Here is a 23,402-nt window from a genome sequence, read left to right as displayed (position 1 = left end):
TTTTTATCTCTCCACCCTGTGGTCGCAGCTGTGACTGCAGAGAGGAACTAACAACACATTTCAATAGGTAGTCTCTGGCCTTCTTCCTTCACCAATTTTTAGCTGTTTTATGGAGATGAAAAAACATATGGTTCAGAAATGAGAAAGAAAAAAAGAAGAGGTAAAAGGATTGTTGACGACACATTGAAGCTGTAAGTGAGAGGAAGTCTGATTAAAAAAATTAACACTTTGGTCAGCCATGCAAGTTATTAAAAACTGAAGTAAAAAAACAAAAAACATCTAAATTGGGGAAGTTGTGACACAGTTTCCCATGTAAAACCACACCTTCGTTCTCTACTCCTACATAAGCAGCAGGAGCTTAGAATAGAAAACAGAGGCAACTTTTACTGTTAACACATGCAATTGTGTTAATTCCTACTCTGCTGTTTCTGGAAACTAGTAAAACCCTACAGAGTTGTTAATTTCACTTTACCGGCTGACCATAAAGAAAGCTGACCTCAAGACTTTGAGACGGTTCCCTTTAAGAGGACGTGAAATGCCACAAGACTTGCATGTAATCTGGAGGTTAGATCCTGGAATCTCCTCAGACAGAGTGACTGTTGAGTGGGAGGTACGACATCAAGTTTCCTTTCACCTTGCAGCTGTGCAGGTTTCCCTCTGATGTGCATGAGTTTTTGAGCTTATGCATTTCACTGAGCTTATTCAACAATAATAAATGACAAAAAAAAAAAGATTAAACACACTGAGGGAAAACAAATATTTAGCCAAAAAAAGTTACTCATCCATTATTTTTTTAAACAAAAATAAAACATTTCAAAGTCCAAGATTAACATAATGTATACTCAGAATCATGAGCTGTGATACCCACGTCTTTTATGTAGCATTTGCTGCAATTAAACTACCTTCATCTTGGCAAACAAACACAACTCAAGTTGTTTGTTCAGTCTGAGCTTTTTTAAACAGCATTTGGTCAAAATTGTGGCCCAGTTTGTTTGGCTAGAGAAGAGTATAAATTAAAGTCACATCCCTTGTAAATCTTCTCTTCCGAGGAACGTCTCCACCACAATTTGACCTCTGACTCCTTGTTGTTTTGCTGTTGGGAATCTGGGGGTTTTTTGAGAGCGCCTTGCAATTAGAGAAGCAGATAAATGCTTTTATAAAATCTGTTTTACTGGTTGACAACATCACCAATGTCAAGTCAAATTCTATATTCCACTTAGCAAGAAGTTATCAGTGCTTTTCTTCTGTGTCTTAGACTTTGCACATCTTTATGTTGGTCTAAATCAATTCTGTGTGTTTTGCTTTTGTTGTGATCATATTGCTGAGCTGGCTTCTTCTTCTATCCACTTCTGGATTCATTTAAGTAGTTTTGATACGGCGATTTAAATCTTCAAAATTGTCGAACCCCGTCATACGTAGCTGAAAGTTTTAACATGAACACGCCTCTCTCAGAGCACTTCATTCGGCAAGTCAGTTTCTCTTCGATGTCAGGGCACAAGATTTAAAAATAAAGGTTGCTGAGGTTTTTCGGTAGCTGCCACAAATCTTGCCAACAACTTTGGCACAGACACACAGCAGAGCAGACTTCTAAGCCTCTAAGATCCCCTTTAGATTCAAGTGCAATTGAAAACATAGCTAACTTTCTGTATTGTGACTTTCTGATTCATTACATTCTGCTCATTTATTGTGTTTTATGTCATCTGCCTTGGTAGTAAATCTTTTGGTGTCACATTTATTGCTTTTAAATGTGCCAAATAAGTAAAATAGGCATTAACTGTGATTTGCTTCTAAGGCCATAACAATCTATGATCATTAAATTATGATTAAATCTAACAAGATGAAATAGGAAACATCAAGATGATAAAATGTTGAAGGAATGACTGGTTAATTTATAACACCTATGCAGAGTAATGGGCATAAGCTATTTTAAAATGTATAAAGTTAGAATCAGTTTTACTGGCCACGTTTGTGCATTTAAAAATAAAAATGACTTCCACTTTTGCTGCTGTGTGCAAAAAGGATTTTTTGTGTCTCAAACAATGTTATCCCCATGTCAGTAATGACTATAAGAGAAAATTCACACCAAAAACCTATTACTCAATGTTTATTTGTTACTGATGAGCTCAACCTAAAAAAATAAGAAAAAGACAAGCACTTGTTAACAATTGAGGCTACTTAAAGACAGAAAAGTAGCATTTTAATTGTTTACTTTGGATGTTTTACTTATTTTATTATAGTAAAGGAGATTAACAAGACAGAAGACAAAAAACAAGAGAAACTTAAGTTTTTGAAGCCGCTAGCAAAGATGATCAGTTACCGTTTGCTATGAGACTGCAGAGCTAACCAGGTCAGCTTTAGCACTCAGCATTTTGGGTGTTCAGCGGGTCGGTCTTGCAAAAATAGACAGCGTAGCATAGCGTATGAGAGAAACAAATAGCTAATGCAACCATAGCCCACAAGAATTGTTCAGGCCTTGTTCTTGGGCCAGGTCTAACACCTTTGATGGACAAAATATTAGAGTTTGGTTGGGTTTGCAGAGGCTTCTGGGAGAACAGTCATTGCTCAGTGAGTCAAAAGGAGGTTTTGACTTGACCACAGCAATACTTAGACTGATTTTAAAAAATTATTAATGTGTCAAACACATCTCATGCAGTGCAAAGTATCTAGATTATTACTGTAGTTCTATAATGTCAGAAAAATTGTTTTGACACCAACTACCTAATTTCTCAGTAGGTACAACTGAGAAAGTACCTAAAGTGGATCAGCTATTTGAGAAAATATAATTTAACCAAAGCTAGAGGTTTGCCAACTTCCCTTTGTCACTGCACACACCATCATAGACTGACTGGAAAACTTACTTGGTGCTGGGGCCTTCCCAGTATTGAAACAACGGATAACAAGTTGACCTCAGCGAAGTTCAGAGTTTATTACTCTACAGTCCAGCATCACTGTTTGCTCTTTGAAGGCAGCTACATTGTATAAATGTATGAAAATGTATAAAGTATTATGTTTATTCAGTGTTTTGGGACACCACTCTCACTGTGCATTGCCCAGCATCAAACGGCACATTTGGCTTTTTAACCTTTTCCCTCTTCCTGACCGTAGCGACTCTAATTTCATAAGATCAGATCTGTGTTTCTGCAGCAACCTGCTGACTCTCTCCACAAACTGAGTCATCTCTGAAGCCATGTGAATCCTGTTTTGGATTTTTGATTACAGTGACAAAGATAGAGAGAAACTCAACAGTACCACTGAACAATTTGTGTTTTAGGGTTTTTTTTTTAAATATGCTAGCTATGTGTTTGAATGATGAGGAAGCCTTGTTTCACTGAATTATATTTCTGTATTAAAACTACTGTTGTAGGACAGTATTATCATACATTTTTCATTTTGTGTGCTTAAGTTAAAGCAAGAAATTCTTCCTCTTAAATATAATGCAAGTGAAAATGAGTTCACAGAGTGTCATGGGATGATGACCACTTTCTCTGGTTCTTAGTAGCATTTCTAATCATATCCTGACAAAATTTAAACAGCAAGCCGACTGTAAAATATCTTAACACCAACACATATTTAAATTGCAGCCATGACTATTTCTGTTGTATTGCACATTTACCGCTATTAGATAATTCAGAGTGTTGCATCATTAGATTGACGATACAACAAATAGTCAGAAATATTACATTGCAGTGGCAAAATAAGGAAAAATAACGGCAAGTTGAGAAACAGGCAACACTTTATGATGTTCCAGTTGTAATTCATTGAAGGCAGCTCTGAACAAAAGGAGTTTTAGTCTTGATTTAAAGGAACTTATTGTTTCAACGTTTTCTTTATCAGTTTTCTGGAAGTTGGTTCCAGATTAGTGGAGCATAAAAACTGAACTGAACCAAAAATCTCCATGTTTGGTTCTGATTTGCTTGATTGTTCTGTGATGTTTGATTTACATGATTTTGCTATGGAACAAAGTTTCATAATGAATAAAACTATTTGATTATAAAAGTATTTAAAAAAGGAAAAGACAAAGGAACATGCCATTCAAGTCAAGTAAATGTCTCAGGAAGGGCGTAGAAAATGTCACATAAAAAAAACTTTCTTTATTCAGTCGTCCATTACACATAGCTATAGCATATGTATGAACAAGTCCTGCAAGATTAAACTTTCAAAATTACAGTTGATTGATCCGAATGCTGTCATGCTTTTATTAGAAGTCAAAATGCCATATATGTAGATTTTCCTGTTTTAAGCTCGTCGTGTCACGTCTACGACTAACTTCCTCTTTTACACTAAAAATAAACCATTTCACATTTAAATGGTTATCGGAAATGCATGTTAATATTTAAATAAACAAAGTACTATAGTTTCATGTTCTGACATTAAAAAATATACATGAGTAATTAGTAAAGCCTCTCACTCTCTCTGGGAGAAAGGACAATAAAAGCAGAATAATCCTTTCCGGTTTTATGTCAGAATCACCAAAACTGATTCTTTTTGCTAAGCTTTCTTCAAAGTCTGCTGAGTTTTTGACACTAAAGTTGCTACGTCGTTAAACCCCAACTGATATCATGGCTTTGTAATTTTCTGACAACAATTGGGTTAGATGATGGAGCATTTTTGGATGTGTTTTAAGGCAACATCTTGCAGTTTCCTTGCATGACATTGATATTAAGAAAAATCTAAATAAATCAGCCAAGATAAAAGACAGAGACGCTCCACAGCTTTATTCTTGACAGCGTATTGTTTCCAGATGACTGAAGGCGCTACATTTATTCCGAGCAAAGAAAGCTTGCTGGGAATATCCAGCAAAGAAATATTTTTTTTAAGTGGACAGAGCTGTGAAATATGTGGTGAATGTTACCAAATGTTCTATATGTATGGATGGAAGGTTTTGTAGACAAGACTTCAGGTAAACAGCAAAAACAATATTTCAAATCAAAACAACCAAATCATGAGCAAATTTGGCCCATTTGTGACAATTCCTTGTTGATCTTTAGACACAAACTGTTGAAAAAACATATATGACTCCATTTTTGGCATTTCCAAACATACGTCTGACAAAGGGGTTTTTTTCATATGCACACTTTCCATGCACAGGTCCTCTTGAGCTCCTGGTTCCAACCATCGCCACATTGTGCTGGGATCCATAACTTTCCTTAACTGATTCGTCCCAGTGTCAGACCATCATCACTTTTTGAGTAGAGTACACAACTGTGAAGTAAAAGAGTGGCAGTGGGGTTTGTTTTCTCCACAAGGGACTGTTGCACTTGCATAATAAATGACATCATGTGGAAAGGACATTATGTAGAAATAATTATGCAACCTCTGAAAAACAAACTAAGTCTTGGATCCAAATGGTTCGAGGTGGACAATGAGATGTCAGTAGATTTGTTATAGTCAGTGTTTTGAAGGGATTGTGGGGATTTGAGCAAAAGATACACAAAACATTTGACTCAGGTCAGAAATTTTACAGGCAAATCTACACAAAATCTGACTTTGAGCGACATAATGTTCTCATTCTGGAGGCATTTAGTCATACAGGACAGGCAGTATATATAAATACATGGTTTTGACTCAGTATATGTTTGTTGGGTAACTTAGATTATCAAGAAATATAAATATTAGCCCTGGAGGACTTTGCAAATTAAACTGACTGTACTGAGATGGGATTGCATTGTATTTGCATTGTGTTCACTGAGACACATTTTAACCAAAGGTGCAACAACACAGCTGTGGCTTTAACATTTATTGAACTTGAGGTGTAATAATCAACTGCAAGCCTTTCTGTTGGGCCGATGCTCCGATGTTGAGAATAAGTCGGTGAGGCTGATCTGGAAACACTGAGGTAAGCAATGAGAGTCCTGTTACTTATCAGAATCCACTTGTTAAACTAGAAAGCTGAGAAAAGCTTCTTTTTGGTTGCTTAAACATGTTGCTGCTTGCTTAAGAGCCACTTCCTGAATAGAAGAGGCTAAAGTCTCAGAAGTGGAAATAGCCAAATATCATGTGCTTCAGAGATCTCAAAGGAAATCCATATTTAGATCTTCACACTAAAAATGTGATTTTTTTCTGGCAGAAACGAGGTTTCTCTCTGTTCTCTTTGACCTGAGAGTCATTTACACTGAATTGTGGCTGTAAAAGAAAGTTTCTTCTTTAATATAAATAAAAAGAATATTAGATGTTTGACAGGATATGGTGTGGATTCATATCATCCTGCCACCATGCAGAGCCTGGTGTAAACCCACAGCAGGATCAAGTAAAACTCTGTCAGCTCTGCTCCAATTATCTAAGCTCTAAAAAGGAGTCCCGTGTATTATTGCATTAAAAACGTATGAAAAGCCGCATTTCATCTGGATTCACGTCAGCTCACCACCCGGTGTGAGAGCCTCGCTCCCCGGAGAGTTTTTACTCCTCTTCTTCCCCTTTTATCCCCCATTTTCTTGTGTATGTAAACAGAAGTAAAGCATTTTAAGCTTCGGGGTAAAGCGTGATGATCAAACAGCTTGCACAATCAATGACTTTGAAGAGATCTGAAAGCGCTCATAAATGTAGCTATTTCACACAAAATGAGCAGCAGAAATGAAGATATTCCCTCCTGCAGCCAGTGGCCATCTGTTTTCTTTTTTTTGTCTGTCTCTTTGGAAGAAGAGCGGGAAATCAAAACATGGAGGAAAGTGTGCAAGCGGAAGGGCCGCAGCTTGCACAGCACGATGTTGGTGCATGAGCGAGCATCAATGGGCCTGTTAGCTGGTTCGTGAGGAGGAGTCAGTGAGAAGATCCAAAAGGTCTTCTGAGAAGTTTCACTACTTCAACCAATTTTATTTAAAGGAGCGACTGACAAAAACCCAAAGTCCTCAATCTGTACAGGATTTTCTTCTAATTTTCTATCTGCCACTTTACAGAAAACCAGCAAATGTTAGATTTAAGATATGCAAATTAGTAGCTGCTCCGTGAGCATGTATTTTATTTTTTTTCTGTAAGTTGAAGGGTTTTCACACTTAAGCAAAAGCAAGCGAAGATCAGACAAGAGATGGCTTCCTGTTCTTGGTGGCGTAGCTGAAATGAAACTTCCTGCCAAGGTGAAGGCAGGCTCTCACTTCGTGGTGTGACATCACTCCCGTTTGCTTCACTTGAAACCAGAAGCAAGGTTTAGGGTTTGGGGAACAAGTCCAGGAAGCTGCGTCTTCTGATGAGACAGATAAAGCGAATGTAGTTTGAAACAGATCAACGTTTAGGGGGTTTATATTAGAAATAGAGATTCGGTTTGGCGCCGGTTTGTTCTTCACCCTTTTTTGGACCCGGCTCGGCTTGAATCGTGGGTGCTCACACACACCCTTACACCCCGGACATGGCGGGTCTCCGAGGTCTGATGATCTTGCTGGTCTGATGGTTGGTTTGGCTCGCTGTAAGTACTCCAAAAAATATGATAAAAGTGAAGCTTTTTTATGAGCTGGTTGAAGGGGAAGTGATGCATTCAATGTCTTCTTGTGTCTCTACTGACAGTTTGTCTAAAAATGGTTTTCATTTAAAAAATACAAAAAAACATTGACGCGATGATGTCTAACCTCCTAAGTTAAGTTTCTGAACTTGCAGCAGATTGTTGTTTGGTGTGTGATGGTGTTTATGGTAAAAGGTGAATTATTTTTTTGGAGTGAGACATGAATCTGTCATCAGCTTTTCTTTCAAAAGAAGTGGAAAACACCAGCGAACAAAATGTAATCATTTAAACTGAGGGCAGAGATGACAAGCTACAGTATATCAAACCTTTGAGTTGCTTCTCTGCTTTTGTGCTGCTTCACCTCTCTTAAACTTTTCCAAACCCCACGAACGGCAGACAGTAGAGCCGCACATCTGTGAGATGTGAGGAGCTGAAAAGTGACAGGTTTTATCAGCCGCCTTTGGCAAAAGAATAAACACTGATGTTCAATCAAAGGCTGCAGTTAATAAGATGATGCTGCTTTAAACACGCCGTAAAAGCGAAGGGAATTTTTGCAATCATGTTTCTGTTCTGCTTTGACATTGTGTGTGTGTGATGGTTTGATCCCGCACTGTAACTGTGCGTGTGTGTGTGTGCGTGTGTGGGGGTGTGCGTGTGCCTGTGTGTGTGTGTGTGTGCGTGTGTGGGTGGGTGGAGGGCTGTGCATGTCTGTCAAAGTCGATAGATTTATTTTTTCTTATGGGGTGTGTCCCTGTGAGCTCTTCACTTCAACCTTTGTCATTGTCAGTGTTGGCGTAAGATAAACATCTATGTGCGTGTGTGTGTGGATGCATGTGTGTGTGTGGATGCATGTGTGTGTGTGGATGCATGTGTGTGCGTGGATGCATGCAGAAGGTGTGCAGGCTCACCTCATTGCCTGCAGCAGCACTCACAGTTCTGCTACCGTTCAACACATCACACGTCTTGTCTCCTATTTTAGGGAGACGTCTGTGCGCACAAGCTGAAATAAATGCTTCTTTTATTATCTTGCTCTCTTGTCGTTTTCTGCAGCCATGGTCAGAGTTTGTCACTTGTTTTTTGTTTTTTTTGTTTTTTTGCAAGCTGTGCAGTATTTTCAGCAACGTTGTATTAGTTGTGTCTTTATGAGCACCACAACAACAGACGTCTTTTTTTTTATGTAAATATTTCATTTTCCCTATTTAATAAATTAAAGTAAGAACAGCTGTTCTAAAGGATGAATAAAACATTTTCAGCTGATATTTAGTTTATTCTACTTCAGCCAAAGTTGGAACCTGAAATACTCATAAATATAAATTTAAAAACCTCCTTGTTCAGCTGTTTTTCTACTTTCACTTGATCATTTTTAAAGTTTCCCAACATTTTAATGAAGAGAGAAAAGGCCTTTCATTTCCTCAATGCTACCCGGCGAATGTGCGCCTCTTAACATGCATTTTGCAGTAGCTGCAGCGGGACGGAGCTGTGACCACTTCCTTGTTCCATTCTGGGCTGCCTTGACTTCCTGGCAGGGCTGGGCCGGGTCGAGCGCTTTGAGCTTTAGTTTTCGTGACAAAGAAATGGGAACTGTCTGAAAATGAAGAAGTGAGGTCAGAACTGTTGAACATAATTGAAGGCCTTTTCTGCAAGGAGACAAAAAAAGGCGTAACAAGAAAAAATAAATGCACACACAAACTGACAGTAACCAGAGATAGAAAAACATCCAGAACGTGAGAAACTCATCCGCACATTTCATTCAGGTTTTTGCAGAATGTCAAACTCAAATGACTAAATGAAATCCAGATGTTTGGTCATCTAGCTACTGTTACTTCAGATTTTGTTCTTCTTTTGTTTTCTTCATCTCCGAAATCTCACTTTAACAAAACGAAAGTGTGGAAATCACACATTTGTTTCACACTTTGGCCTACGGACAGTAGAACAGAGAGTACTCTAAAGGACAACAGAAACTTCAAGTTATGTTCTTGAAAACAGCTGAAATTAGTTGAAAAATAATGTTAAAGAGAGCAAGATGACAAGTTTTGAATATTTTTATAGTCTCAGCTTAGAGCTTTCCTGAGCGTTTGTACACATTTGGCCCTGATATGAGCCAATAATGATGGTCAGACACATTATAATTAAACAGAAAAAATATTTTACAATGACAAAAAAAAATAACTAATTATCCAAACTCTCTTAAACATCACTGAACGGTTAAACTAAAATAAAGAGACAGTTGTAATTCTGTTAGAAGGACAAATAAATGTGTAAATATTCAAAACCTACTCCATTATTAACACATTATTAGTGTTAATAATCATTATTATTACGTTGTTTTTACTTTAGCTTGGAATGTAACAAATAATCTTTTAATGAACAATTTAACAAATTATAAGTTTTTGTCATATTTTTCTAGATTTGTAGTAGAAAAATTACCCAAAAATGTTTTTGCAATAAATTATATAAACGTCTTATTTTTGGCTTCTCAAATAATGCTAACAGTAAATGATCATGGACTAAATCACTCATTTCTTCTAATCCGTTGGTAAACATCTGCTAGTCTTAGGGTTCAAAAGTCATCAGAGAAACTTCAGTTGGTACATTTTAGATTACGATAATGTAGTCGTGAGTTTGGCTGCGAATGACGCTTGTGAAGTAGAAATAATGGATTTTCAATACATCAGGAACCCACCACTCTCTCTTCTTATCAGTTGAAATTTTAAAATGTGGGTTTAAACTAAGATTTAAATTTTACCATCGCATTTCTTCTCACTGAAAGGATAATCAACATATTGAATCTGTAGAGAGAGCAAAAATATTAGGGTGATGGTCCTGAGGCCTTCCAACGTAAAAGACACTCATCTCCAATAATAAATAATAAAAACAGTGAAAACTTGTTAAAACCCAGTCAGTAATTATGATTAGGGTTTTATTGCTGAATTGCCAATCAAGAAAATATTTCACATTAATTAGAGGAGGGTATAAATATAAATAAATAGATAATTTTTTAATGAAATGTCAATAAATACAAATATTTATCTTTTAAATCAACACCACTCTTATGTTGTTTTATTTTTCTAATTTGCAGTTGGAATCAAAATGATTAAAGACAGAATTTCAAATAAAAGTCTGTTGCGATTATTAATAATTTTGTGTTTAATTGTAAATAAGGAGCAGAAGACAAAATTAAATTATGTATTTTATCATTTCTGCTTTGTTTTACTCAGTGCTGCGGTGATTCCTGATTCCTTTCATTGAATGAATTTAATAAATACTTTCAATCTTTTAATTATATTTTATCTTTCTAAAACAACAATTTGTTGGTTATTTTAATAAATCCTGTATAATTTGGTTTGTTTTTAAGACAAATTCAAATTTTTTAATATTTGTTGTTTATTTATCAAAGGCAATAAAGAGGAAACTGAGTTTCCAATAAATAAAATGGTAATGATACTTTGATGTTCCAGTAGTTACAAACTACTCTGTAGTTTTGTTGGGAAGTCAGTAAATGTTGGATCAAAATAAAGTTTTGAACACACATATTTTTCAACCTGGGCCACAGAAACAAATTTATACTTTTCATACATGTCATTTAGTTTTGTGCTGTTTACCTGTAGAATAATCAAATAGTTTAAAAAGTTAAAAATAATCAGTAGATGTATAATTCCCAAAAACCTAAAGATCTATTCTCCTTTTTATAACTCTTATGTATCTTTTTTTTTTGCATAAACCAAAACAGAATATAGGAAATTAGTTATAATCCAGTCATTTTAGATAAATTTTTCACTTGTTAAACTTATCAGAGAACTGATCAAAAGCTGCATAATCCTCGGTTCATCATTAACTAAAATTAACCATGAGGTTAAATCCTAATTTGTTTTTGCTAATCAATCAGTATTTTTCCTCCGACTATTTCTAATAATGAAGGTTTTGCATGTGAAACAGGCGCAGATCGACCTCTTCCCCACTAACTGAATCATTTCTCACCAGTGCTCTAATAAGTGACATACTGAGTCTGAACGAGGCGGTGAAATGTCACTGCAGAGAGCGTGCATCTCTGCTCAGCGCTGCGAAACAACAACGCACCAAACCACATCCTGACTCTCTTTGTCTGACAGACCCTGATCACATTGTTCATCACTTCTGTCAGGAGAAGAACCGAAGCACTGTGGGACGATTAAAACAGACTCTAAAATATTAGTTTTTACTCTTTTTAAATTGCATTTGAATAAGCATTTAAAAATAATAAACTCATCACCAGCAACAAGATCTGACAGCAGGGGTCCTTCATGCATCATGCAAATGATTAAAATGTAAATTTTATTCAAGCTTTTTGTGTTTAGCTTAGTTTTTATTCTTGGTTTGGACAGCAGTGTTGTAAGTTCTGGGTGTCTACGTGTGAGGACAAGGCAGGAAGTGGTTTGCTGACTGAAAATAGCAAATGCGGTTCTGTCATGTTGTCAGAGCAACCAGGTTTGACAGCGCTGCCTCATCCAGATAAGTCGGCCATCTTCCTCTTTCGGGTTGATAATGCTTTCACATTTTTCTTCTGTTTTTAGCAGAAAGAAAATGATCCCAGATGAATGACATATTAAACAAAACCTGTTTGTTTTTTAAAATGTATATTTAATTGTGATGGTGTTTCTGATTTCTTTACATCATTTTCTTTTCTTTTTATATTTTCAGGTAAAGACAACACCAGTAAGTAGTGATTCATATTTAGCCAAAATAACATTTTGGTTAAATATGTATTTATTCATTAATACAAATGTTCTGTTTCTAAAAGCCTCCAGCTTTGCTTCATGTTGTCCAAACCTTTAAAGCTGCTCAGTCTTGTTTATTGTTGCTGTCCAACAAAAAACAAATCTAAGATTAAATCTATAATTCACTGGAGAAAACTACAGAGCTTCTTGTCTTATAGTTTTAAAAAGCAGATGAATTTTGGACAATGGAAAGATAAATTAGAGTCGCGGTTCACCAGATTATTTTTGACAATAAATTGAACCTGCAAAAGTTTGTGTTAAGTTTGTGGGACTTTTATAACACAGGTACAGATTTGTCTGTTGGTGGGAGTGTAAAGAATAAAATTGTCTTTGTGAGTTGATTATAAAGTGTAAACCATGCAGACTCCTCAGGTTTTCAGAGATCTGCTCACTCTGTGTCTACAGGACAAGTAGAGACAGCATGTAGTCTCTATGCTCTCTAGATCTAGAAGAAACTTCCTGAAAACCTGAGAAACTCTTGGCTCCTTTAAATTCAAACAATGTTTCTGTTCCCAGCTGCTTTCGATCAAAGCATTTCTTTCTCTTTTCCAATGCTTTCATGCTTATGCTTTACCATTTTTTGCCTCTTTTTGTGTCCTGTTAACCTGTTTGGACTAACTTGTATATGAATGACAGTGTTAAAATAAACCTGCTTTACCTTATAGTGATGTAGAGGTTTAACCATTATAACACTGAGCTTGAGGTAAAATAGTGAGAAACTTGTTTTTAATGAGGTTTAATTCAGATGTTAGGTTGGTTCATTAATCGTTTCAAGAGTTTTATTTTCAGTGACGTTGAAAATAAGACATTAACTTTAGGTTTAACTGCACAGCAGAAACTCTTTGTATTAATGTGGACATTGTGTGAGTATTTAGATGCAATAGATTTGGTCTTAATGAGAGTCAACTTTTTATATATATATAGATAGATTATAAATAGTCTGATCAATAAATCAACTTTTTTCTCATTTATTCTACCTTTTAAATATCTTTGAGCAAATGTCTTGTAAAACATTGAGGATGGAGAGGATCAGTTCCTTCAGCTAAATGTTCAATTCTTCACTTTAAGAAGAACTGATATTGATGTTGATTTTTATATTTTTAGCCTCCTTACCTCCACTCACTGGGACAGGTGCACCTGCACCTGTTGGTACCACACCTCCACGCACTGAAGCAGGTCTTCCTGCACCTGTTGTTATCCCACCTCCACACACTGAAGCAGGTCCTCCTGCACCTGTTGTTACTACCGTACCTCCATTCACTGGAGCAGCAACAACTTCTGCAGCCTTCAAACCTCCCACCACTATCAAACCCTCACACACCTCTCTATCCAACTCCTCAAATCCTCCAAGCTCTTCAATGAAAACAAGTGGTAATGTATTCAGCTTTAGTTTACAGTTTTAAAAAAATATCTTAGTTTTTGAATTATAAAATTAGTTGTTCTTTAAGAATCATAGAAGGTAAGAAACTTGGTAGTGGATTTCTTCAGCTTGACGGTGACCTCCGCATGCTTTCCAACCAGCAGTCAATACCTCACCTGCAAGCACCTCAAATGAGACTCCAAACACCAACCAGTCATCTTCTGAGACAAAACTCTCACCTGCAAGCACCTCAAATGAGACTCCAACCACCACCCAGTCATCTTCTCAGACAAAACTCTCACCTGCAAGCACCTCAAATGAGACTCCAAACACCAACCAGTCATCTTCTCAGACAAAACTCTCACCTGCAAGCACCTCAAATGAGACTCCAAACACCAACCAGTCATCTTCTCAGACAAACACAACCATGACGCCCACCACAGGTTGGAACTTTAAATATTTAATTTTGGACTTTAACAAGTTTGTTAAGATATAGACTATGGATTACAGACAGTAGGTCAACAGTAGGTTTGCCAAGACAGAAATAAGGCAACTGTAAATTAAGATGGTTTGAGAAAATGTTTCAGTTTTTAACTTTTTTCATTCCCTCTTGCAGCTCAACCCAAACCAGATCCAAAGTGTGAGTATCAGATTTGAGGTTATGAACAATTGTTTAATGAAGGTGCTCTTTTTTCTGAGATTGTATAATAAAAAAATTGTTTTGCTTTTTAATTTCATTCTAACAGCTTGAAATGAACCTTGAAGTTTTATTTGAGCTCAGATGTAAAACTGTTGCTTTGCAGGTTCCTTCAGTGTTGAGACGATCAAGTTTGGTCTGAAGATACAGATGACAGATTTTACTCCTAACAACTTCACCGTATATGTTGCTGAGATCGGAGATTTATTTGAAAGGAAAGGCGATTTTAACACCAGTGAAAACTCAACTTATGACATCAAACTTCTGAAGCCGTGCACTGAATATGAGCTAAAAGTCACATTTAGTGACTCCAATGGTACAGAAATATCCTGTAACACAACCAAAAATAAAACAACAACAACTGGAATGAGTGAGTAAAATGTTTCATATTTTATCTTTACTTTTATTATTGACTGAAATGAGATTCTGTGAGAACTGAGACAAATATTGTTTCTGTGTTTCAGCTGATCGAGACATAAAAAAAGCATCCTGCCCTCCTGGATATTTCTGTTACCAAAGTGGTTGGAACATCAACTCTTTACTATCAGAAAACAACAAAGTTTCAATTGAAGATTTCAAGAATGGATCGTATCGTTTCAAACACGTTTATGACGACATGTGTTCAGATTTAGTTTTGACGTTCCCAGAAAACTGCTCCAATGCCACATTTACCAAATCTGAAACCTTCACTGTTGGTATGAACAAAAACATATTAATAATAATTAATATGATTATCAAATCTGTGGATGTGACATTAGTTTCACTAAACTGGTATTTTTTTATTCTTCAGATTTTATTGATCCAAATGACATAAATCAGACTAAACCTGATAAACTTCCTGCAGAGATAAAACCAAAGTTTCCATTAAGCTGCAAAAATCTCAGTGTTGATTATAAATGTTCAGGTGAGTAAAAACTACATTTATAAAAAACAATTAAAAAACTATATAAAGTAGAAAACTACAGATTCTGCCTTAAATATACATGATAAATATTTTCCTAAATGTTTTAACACTTTTTTTTTGTAAATTGTGTCAAAATGTAAAGAATAAATCAAACAGCTGATCAGTGTTAATATGCAGCCGCTGCAGAAATGACTAAATGTTTGTGTTTCTTCAGAAATCAACAATCAATCTGTTGAACCGTCTGACATGAAGCCGTTCACAAACTACAGCTGCACTGGTGACATCAAGAGGAACAATGTCTCCATAAATAAGACACTTCCACCTGTCCAGTTCAACATTCACTGTGGTGAGTTGGTATTTACTGCACTTCACTGGAAATAAGAACAAAGTTATTATACTAACAACACAGAGAGAAAATCACTATCAGGACATCATTCATTGTTTTTGCTTTTCTATGCTGCAGATTTTACAGTAACCAACCTGAAGAACAGTTCAACCAGTACATCCATTAAGCTGAACTGGAAAACAACGAGTGAAAAATGTCAAGATGTTCTTGACAAACTGGGTTTGCTCTATTATCACTGCGAGTGTGAGCAAGATGTGGAAGGCAAGTGAAATAAATAGATTTAGTTTAATGTTTATTACATTTGGATTAGCACAAATTCCACTTAAAATAAATCTATTTTACACAAACTCCATGAGGAGATAAAAATGTGTAAAACAACCAGATGTGATCAGTGAAGCTGTGACTCTAAACTATCACTGATCTGAGGATGATTTTAACGGAAATGTTTATTTAATGTTTGACATGAGAAACAGACCAAACTCTGTTTCAACATGATAATCATTTTTAAGATTATAAAGATCTTTTATAACAAGCTGCTGTTGTCAAACCAAACACAAACAGGTTCTGGAAAATATAAAAAAATTACAGAAAAGACGATTTATCAATCTGAAGGAAGAAAGTGTGTCTTCGAGGAAGGAGTTAAACCATTCAGGGATTACAGATGTAACGTCAAACACATTTACGCTGGAAAAGGTGATTTTGGAGCAACAACAGTTAAAGGAAAGACTGAGCCTGGAAGTAAGTAACCGAGAAAATATGTTTTTTGAAATAATAATATAATCTCCAAACACTGTCTGATTTAAATTAATTTGATATAAATTTCTGTGTGAATTTCTTGTTTTTATGCTTTGTTTGGCTAAAGGTATAAACAGTAAATGTATCTGTTAGGAAATTCAACTCTTTTTTAACAAATTAAGTCAGAAATTTAGTTTTTGGATTTAGACACAGTCAATCTAGAATCAGTTATAATTTTAAATGAGTTTTATTGCAATCCAGTTGAATTATTACAGTATTGAAAGTCATTATTCTTTCATATGGTTTTCCATGCAAAAAACGCCAAATTGTTTTCAAAACACAAACTGCGTCTCAACATATTCCATCATTGTAAAGTTCTGCGTCGACAAGAACAATAACAAGTTAGTTTAGACCCATAAATTCATAAATTTGTTCTGGATAATTGAGAAATCCTTGTTGGTAAATTAAATATGGTTGGTAAAATAACAAAGAAAGAAAGCAGCGATGTTGAGTTCTCTTAATATTTTTATTTGGACAGCAGATAAAATATTAACATAAATCTATCTGCATTACAGTGTCATGGTTAGTTAAAGTAAGTTAGATATTTTAACATTTTTGTTCAGTGTTTGGTCAATTACAAACCTGGTCGTGTTTCTTTTTAAATCATTTTCATGTTTTGGTTTCAGGTTTTATAGGAAGAAAAGATTTTCCTCCCCATGTGTTTGTCTTGATATTTATCCTCTCTCTTCTTCTTTCAGTACCAGAACCACCTCGTAACCTTGACGTTCAAGTTACAGAGAACAATAAGATTGAAGTGAGATGTTCATTAAAGGACATTGATTTTAATGGACCAGACAGAAAATTCATTGCAGAACTTCAAGATGTTGCTGGCAGCAGAAAGTCTAACACAACATGTCACTTTGAATTCAAAGATCTGAGCTACTTAACATCCTACACAGTGAAGGTTTGTAACAACCAGGATCTGTTCATAACTCTGATTTTATTACTGGACTTAATTTGGATGTTTTGAATCCTAACAAGAAGCATTTTGTTATTACAGGTGTTTACTTCCAACAGAAATTTTATCAGCTCACCTCTGAGTAGACAGGCTAACTAGATGTACGTACCATTTTATTCAATCATGCTTTCTTTCACATGTTCACACTTTCCAAATGCATTTTCTACAAATTTCTTCTTAAAAGTTTCAATGTTTAACATCATTTTTTAGATAATGACAAAGCTCTTATTGGATTTCTGGTCTTCCTCATCATCATCACCTCTGTGGCTCTTCTCCTGGTCCTCTATAAGATCTACGTGTTGAAACACAGAAAGTCCCAGTAAGGATGTTCTGTTTTCTCAGCAGGCTGGTTCTGCTCTTTGTTCAGTTTTGACCGTAGAGGATTTTTTTCAAATAGGCTTTTAAGAAACTTTTTATAGCAAACTATTATTTTTTATTGTTATAATGGCATTTAGTTTATAAAACAATTTTCATGTTCACATTTTATCATCCGACTTTTACTTTGAAACATGTCTTTGGTCTTTTCGTTGCAGTGATATGACTGAAAACATGTCACTAATTGCCCAAGGGAGTGAGTATTATTTATGAGTTGTATTCATTATCACTTAACTCAGTTTTTCTTTTTACGTTTCATAAACTGTGTTTTTATCCTTCCTTTTATGTCAGTGCAGCGAGGTTCACATGCAATTGAAACTTCCTACAGTTACTGTCACATGCTGCTTATTTTATTCTTCTTCTTGACTTTTATTAAACAAAAACTCCTTGAGATCAAGAGGACAACAGTATTAGTTTCAAAAAATATATTTTTAACGTCATTGAATAAAAACTACTCACCTAAAGTAAATTTAAACAATGGCATATAGATTTTCATTTCTGCTCATTGCTTTATAAAAACCCTTGAAGCAATGAAGTTTGTCTTGAAACAGATTCCAAGCTGCTAGTGCTGCAAAACGAAAAGCCTTTTTAATTTAGGATCCATCATCATCCATCTTCCCATGGATGTTGTTGCATTAAAAATCAATAATTGTAACTAAAAACAGGTTACCGATTCCAGGAGGTGTAACTTAATTTATCCCACTCAGCCTGAATGTCAACAGATATGTTATTTTACGATTTCAATTACAAAATTAGATTTATAAGGGAGTAGCAAATAAGGGACAGAATTATTCCCCAAATTTCAAACATATTCTTCATCTTTTGTGATTTTCTTCATCAAGTGTTTCTCTTTTCAAACTCAGTTTTTTGTTGGACATTACATACACAGAAACACAAAAACCTTTTCTATTATAAACTGTTTGAACAGCATGGACATTTTGGGAGTTGAAAATCCTCTTTAAAGCTGTAAAAAAATGAAAATCTACAGGAAGTTTTTATACTTTCCATATTAAATTAAAATTGTTCAATGAGTATGAATATTCTCACAGCTAAGACATCTACTGTTGGCTCAATATGTTTTCCATATTAATGCAATTGTTGCTTGTTATGGAAATTCATACCTCTAGTTCTGAAACAATCCTACACTTTTTTTTATTTCCATTTAATTGCAGATTGTTTGGATCAGGTCAAATCTTCATTTTAATAGTTTTCTCATCCAATAAATGATAGAAATCAAGATGAGAGCAGAAAATATTTGTATGAACATGAAATGAAACTTATGACTTTTTGACTTGTCCAATAAAAATCCTTGACACACTCTTTTAGCTTCAGATTAAGTAAATTATGTAAGACTCAAATAGCCTTAATATACAGTACAATACAGTACAAACTAAGTTAAAATGTGAACTAATATGGAGAAATAGTTAAGGAAAAACAGAGAAGCTGAGATGACTGAGTTCACTTTATTTATTTACTTTGAATAAATGCTTTTTTGTGTGACAAACAGGTTCGAATAAAAATGCCAAAGAAAACACATTGATTAATCTCTCCTATACAAGTCATAATACAGTTTAAATCACTAAGAAATTTAAGGTAGTTTCACAATCTACTTATGATAAGTGTCAGACGAAAAGTTGCTGAATTCTGTTAATGTTTATGTTGTCTCATTTTCTGTTGTAGATGATGAAGATAGTTTGATCCCTGTTGAACCGATTCCAGCCGAACTTCTGCTAGAAACCTATAAAAGGAAGCTAGCAGACGAAGGGAGGCTTTTCCTGGGAGAATTTCAGGTAATAACTTCTGTCTTAGATAAACATAGTAATAATTACCTAACTAGCTAATTTCTCACAAAATATAACTACATATGCGCATAATTTACTAATTTAATGAATGAAGGAACTAAAATAAGTGTGAATGTTGAAGCGTTGAGTGGTTTCAAAGATGCTTAAAACTTGTTTTTGTTTGCAGAGCATTCCCAGAATCTTCTCAAGATACACAGTGAAAGAAGCTAAGAAGGCCTGCAACGCTCCAAAGAACCGCTATGTGGACATCCTGCCATGTGAGTGAGAGAAATGATGCAACGCCTGCGAGCTGCGCTGCTGCTTCACACATATCAAACATGCTCTAACAATTCGGCCGTGAGATTGAAGTTCATTTAAAGAAGCGTTCATAACTTCATGCATTGTTGAGCAGCATCATCATAAATCTCAGAACAGGGAGACCAAACTCAACTTGACTCATTCAGATGTATTTAAATATTTGCAGGAGTTGTATGCCTGTCATTTGATCATTCTTGTAATGTCCAAAGCTACATCAGTTTATTCCAGATTATTATTGTCTGCAGCAGATTACATCAAGTCTTCAAACTTTGACTTTATATATATATATCAGTTTTGTTATCTGTGGGTATGAAGAACTAAAATCTACTGGGTGATGTAATTCATTTCTTTTTTTCTGTGCTCTGATTTAGACGATTATAACCGCGTCCAACTGGCCACAGGAAACGGAGAAGCAGGATGTGACTATATTAACGCCAGCTTCATTGACGTACGTTGAACCTCAGACACATCCAGGCTCATATATTTATTTAGGGATAAACATATTGTTACCAACATGTTTCTTCTGAATGAAATTAAGACTAAGAGTTCGGAGCAGCAGAGAGAACAACTCAAATCTTGGAAACACACATAAAGCTGGTCAGCAGTTATAACAAAGTTTTAATTGCTGGAAAGATTTTACTTTTTACTTTTTAATAGAGTAACAAAAGAAAAAAGTAATTGTGATTTTAAAAAAAGATAAAAACAGGCATTTTCTCTAAATTAATGCATTGCCTAAATGAAGTAAATTTAAATCAAAATTTAGGTATGAATTATTTTTGTAACATCACTAATTTCTACAAGAGAAAAAAAAATACTCTACTCAAACAATTTTATTTTTATTTGTAACTACAATGTTGTTTGTCCTGCAGGGTTACAAGGAACAAAAAAAATACATTGCAGCTCAAGGTAAAGTCTTATTTTCCTCTGGTTTTAGCCACAGAGTGTTACACAGAGTGTAACACGTCTCATTCTGTGTTTCTGCGTGTTTCTTGCAGGACCAAAGGATGAAACTGTGAGTGATTTCTGGAGGATGGTCTGGGAGCAGCAGACCTCCATTATTGTCATGGTGACTCGCTGTGAAGAAGGAAACAGGGTGAGAACCTCAAACTGCAGGATGTTGAACTAATTCTCAAAATCTTTCCTGAAATGTTTAACTTTGAGATAAATAATTGACAATGGTGACACGTTTCATCTCTTGCAAAATGTATAAACTTTATATATTTACCCTTCTAATGTCGGTTGTTTTGCAGATCAAGTGTGCTCAGTACTGGCCTTCTCCTGATAGAGAAACTGAGATCTTCGAGGAGTTCATAGTGAAGCTGACCTCAGAAGAACATTGCCCAGATTACACCATCCGCCATCTGAGCCTGACTAACGTGAGTCTGTGTTCAGACACTGAGAAAGGAACAATACATCATAATCTCACAGCAGAGCTGGGTGGAGGTGTTCATACAGCTGTTTGTGTTTGACTTTTCAGAAGAGAGAGAAGAACCTGGAGAGGGAAGTGACTCACATCCAGTTCATGAGCTGGCCCGACCACGGCGTCCCAGGAGAACCGCACCTCCTCCTGAAGCTGAGGCGGCGGGTCAACGCTTTCAAGAACGTCTTCAGCGGCCCCATCGTCGTCCACTGCAGGCATGTAGAGCAACAAATGCTCATTTAGAATATTCTCTTGCTGTAAATCTACTTCCAGATGTTTTCCTCTCTTGCCTACCTGATTCAATTGTCGCTCAGTTTGTTGAATTTTGTTGCTTTCATATTTTTAGTTTGAAAAGGACTGGGACCAATGATCTCATCTAAATCTGTCGCAATGATCAATGAATCAATTAGTTCCAGGATGAATTTAAAATTAGCTCCCGAATTTCCAAACGGATTAATAATTTTTGAAAGGAAATTTAGTTTTCAGACACTTCATAACCCATTTTATTGGTGGTTTTATATTAGTGTATTTTTATTTCCTTCTTATTTATTGTTTTTGGTTGTTGTATTTAATTTGTAATATCCTTTCATTGCAGTGTTCTTTACAAAATTAAAGTTTATTGTTTTTTGAGATGGTCTCAAAACAATATTATCCTTTATCTCAATAATTACAATTTATCATGCAGCAAAATTTGTTATTGTGACAGGTCCAATCTCATCTCTTATTTACTCTTATTTACTCCATTGCACCTTTAGACAAAGTGTAATATTTAAAATAAACACGCAGTGTTACTTCCTGTTCTGTGCAGCGCTGGAGTCGGCAGAACCGGCACCTACATCGGCATCGACGCCATGATGGAGGGTCTGGAGGCCGAGGGCAGGATGGACATTTACGGATACGTTGTCCAACTCCGGAGACAAAGATGCCTCATGGTCCAAGTGGAGGTAAGATCTGTAGATCGCATCCAATCATCGTGAAGCATAGTTAAAAATAAACTGAGCAAACCGCTGGTGTTGGTAAAATAGAAGATAACAGAGCCATAAAATCCAAATAAATTACACACAAAACAAGTTAGAAAAAAGATTTAATGTATTTGGAAACCAAGAAACAATAAATAAAAAATACATTCAATCTAACACATTTTATGGCATTTATTATACATGCAGGGACAGAACAAGGAATAATATGTTGCCCACAAATATCCGAATTAGAAAATGAAAATGCTTTTGTTTACATGTAAAACAGTACAAACAGTACTTTTCCGCTCTACAAACACAACTTTATGTATATTTTTATGGGAATTTTTGCAAATAAGTGGTATATCTATGTATTCATCCCCTTTTATTCTTATACCTCTGAATTAAAAAATATAGATGTTTGGAGCTAATGTCAAATATTACTGCAATATTTAAATTTAAATTGCACATTGCCTGACGTTGTCGTCTTGGTCTGGTATTTTTTATGTCCATAACTTTGATCAGGTCTCATTAGCTGAAAAAAAAACAACATTTTTGTGTTATCACCATAATAGTTGGGGATTTTTCTCTGGTTTGAATGTTTCTGCTTTTTTGTACCAAATGAAGAATACAACATTGTGTCAAAGCAATTCCCTTTTTATATTTTCTGACCACAAAGCAGAACATCAGAAAAGATAAAAGCTGAGCCGTCTTTGTGTGCCTCACTCTCAGAAGTATTTTCCTCTTCAGTCGGTCATCTTGGAGTCCAGCATTATGCTGAGTCCGTTTGACTCTTTGCTTTGAGATGCTGCTACTGGAGTAGTTCGTTTTCTCTAGGATAAGACTTGATCTTGGTCTTTTTTCATGTCTCACACCATCAGTCACGTGTAAAACTTCTCCAACATCCTCATAGATGTTTCATTCTGTGAACCATTTTGTGTTTTTACTGTTGCCACCGGAACTTGAAGGCATTTAGAAATGGCTTTTCGGTGCTTCCTGAGTTGTGTGAAGCCACAGAGCCTCGCTGAGCGTGTTTTTAGCAATGACTTGCAACAAGCCGACCACAGAGAGCTGCTATTTTTCACGCTGTTGAGGGAGCCAGTGGAGGGATTTTAAAACTGGTGTTATGTGCTCTAGCTTCCTGATATCAGTAATAATTTTTTTCTTCCTAAGAAAGAAATGATTACTGATATCACATGGGTGAGTCAGCCATTTTGATGTTTGACGGCGTGTTTCAAAGTGAAACCAACAGTGCAAAAAACAAAAAAAACAAAAAAAAGAAACACCTCAGATTAATAAAAGGAATAAA

General features: G+C 35.6%; 1 protein-coding gene across 1 annotated transcript in view; it reads left to right on the top strand.

Annotated features, from left to right (window-relative positions):
* Positions 1 to 7,097: 7,097 nt before the first annotated feature.
* The window catches only part of ptprc (protein tyrosine phosphatase receptor type C), a 21,176-nt gene continuing 4,871 nt past the window's right edge, over positions 7,098 to 23,402 (top strand). Inside the window, 23 exon segments of the mRNA XM_055051358.1 lie at positions 7,098 to 7,370; positions 7,373 to 7,396; positions 12,107 to 12,121; positions 13,708 to 13,986; positions 14,160 to 14,183; positions 14,347 to 14,610; positions 14,705 to 14,935; positions 15,031 to 15,144; positions 15,359 to 15,490; positions 15,608 to 15,751; positions 16,052 to 16,228; positions 16,984 to 17,189; positions 17,286 to 17,346; positions 17,454 to 17,562; positions 17,777 to 17,814; positions 19,299 to 19,408; positions 19,587 to 19,677; positions 20,089 to 20,165; positions 20,587 to 20,623; positions 20,713 to 20,810; positions 20,968 to 21,093; positions 21,195 to 21,352; positions 21,946 to 22,081. Of these exon segments, the coding sequence (XP_054907333.1) occupies positions 7,340 to 7,370; positions 7,373 to 7,396; positions 12,107 to 12,121; positions 13,708 to 13,986; positions 14,160 to 14,183; positions 14,347 to 14,610; positions 14,705 to 14,935; positions 15,031 to 15,144; positions 15,359 to 15,490; positions 15,608 to 15,751; positions 16,052 to 16,228; positions 16,984 to 17,189; positions 17,286 to 17,346; positions 17,454 to 17,562; positions 17,777 to 17,814; positions 19,299 to 19,408; positions 19,587 to 19,677; positions 20,089 to 20,165; positions 20,587 to 20,623; positions 20,713 to 20,810; positions 20,968 to 21,093; positions 21,195 to 21,352; positions 21,946 to 22,081 (2,682 nt within the window). The 5' untranslated portion in view covers positions 7,098 to 7,339.

The sequence above is a fragment of the Poeciliopsis prolifica genome, unplaced genomic scaffold, assembly GCF_027474105.1.
Source record: "Poeciliopsis prolifica strain line A6 unplaced genomic scaffold, Auburn_PproV2 SCAFFOLD002, whole genome shotgun sequence".
NCBI lineage: Eukaryota > Metazoa > Chordata > Actinopteri > Cyprinodontiformes > Poeciliidae > Poeciliopsis > Poeciliopsis prolifica.
Note: the sequence above shows the minus strand (reverse complement) of the source record. Positions and strands in the feature narration are given on the sequence as shown.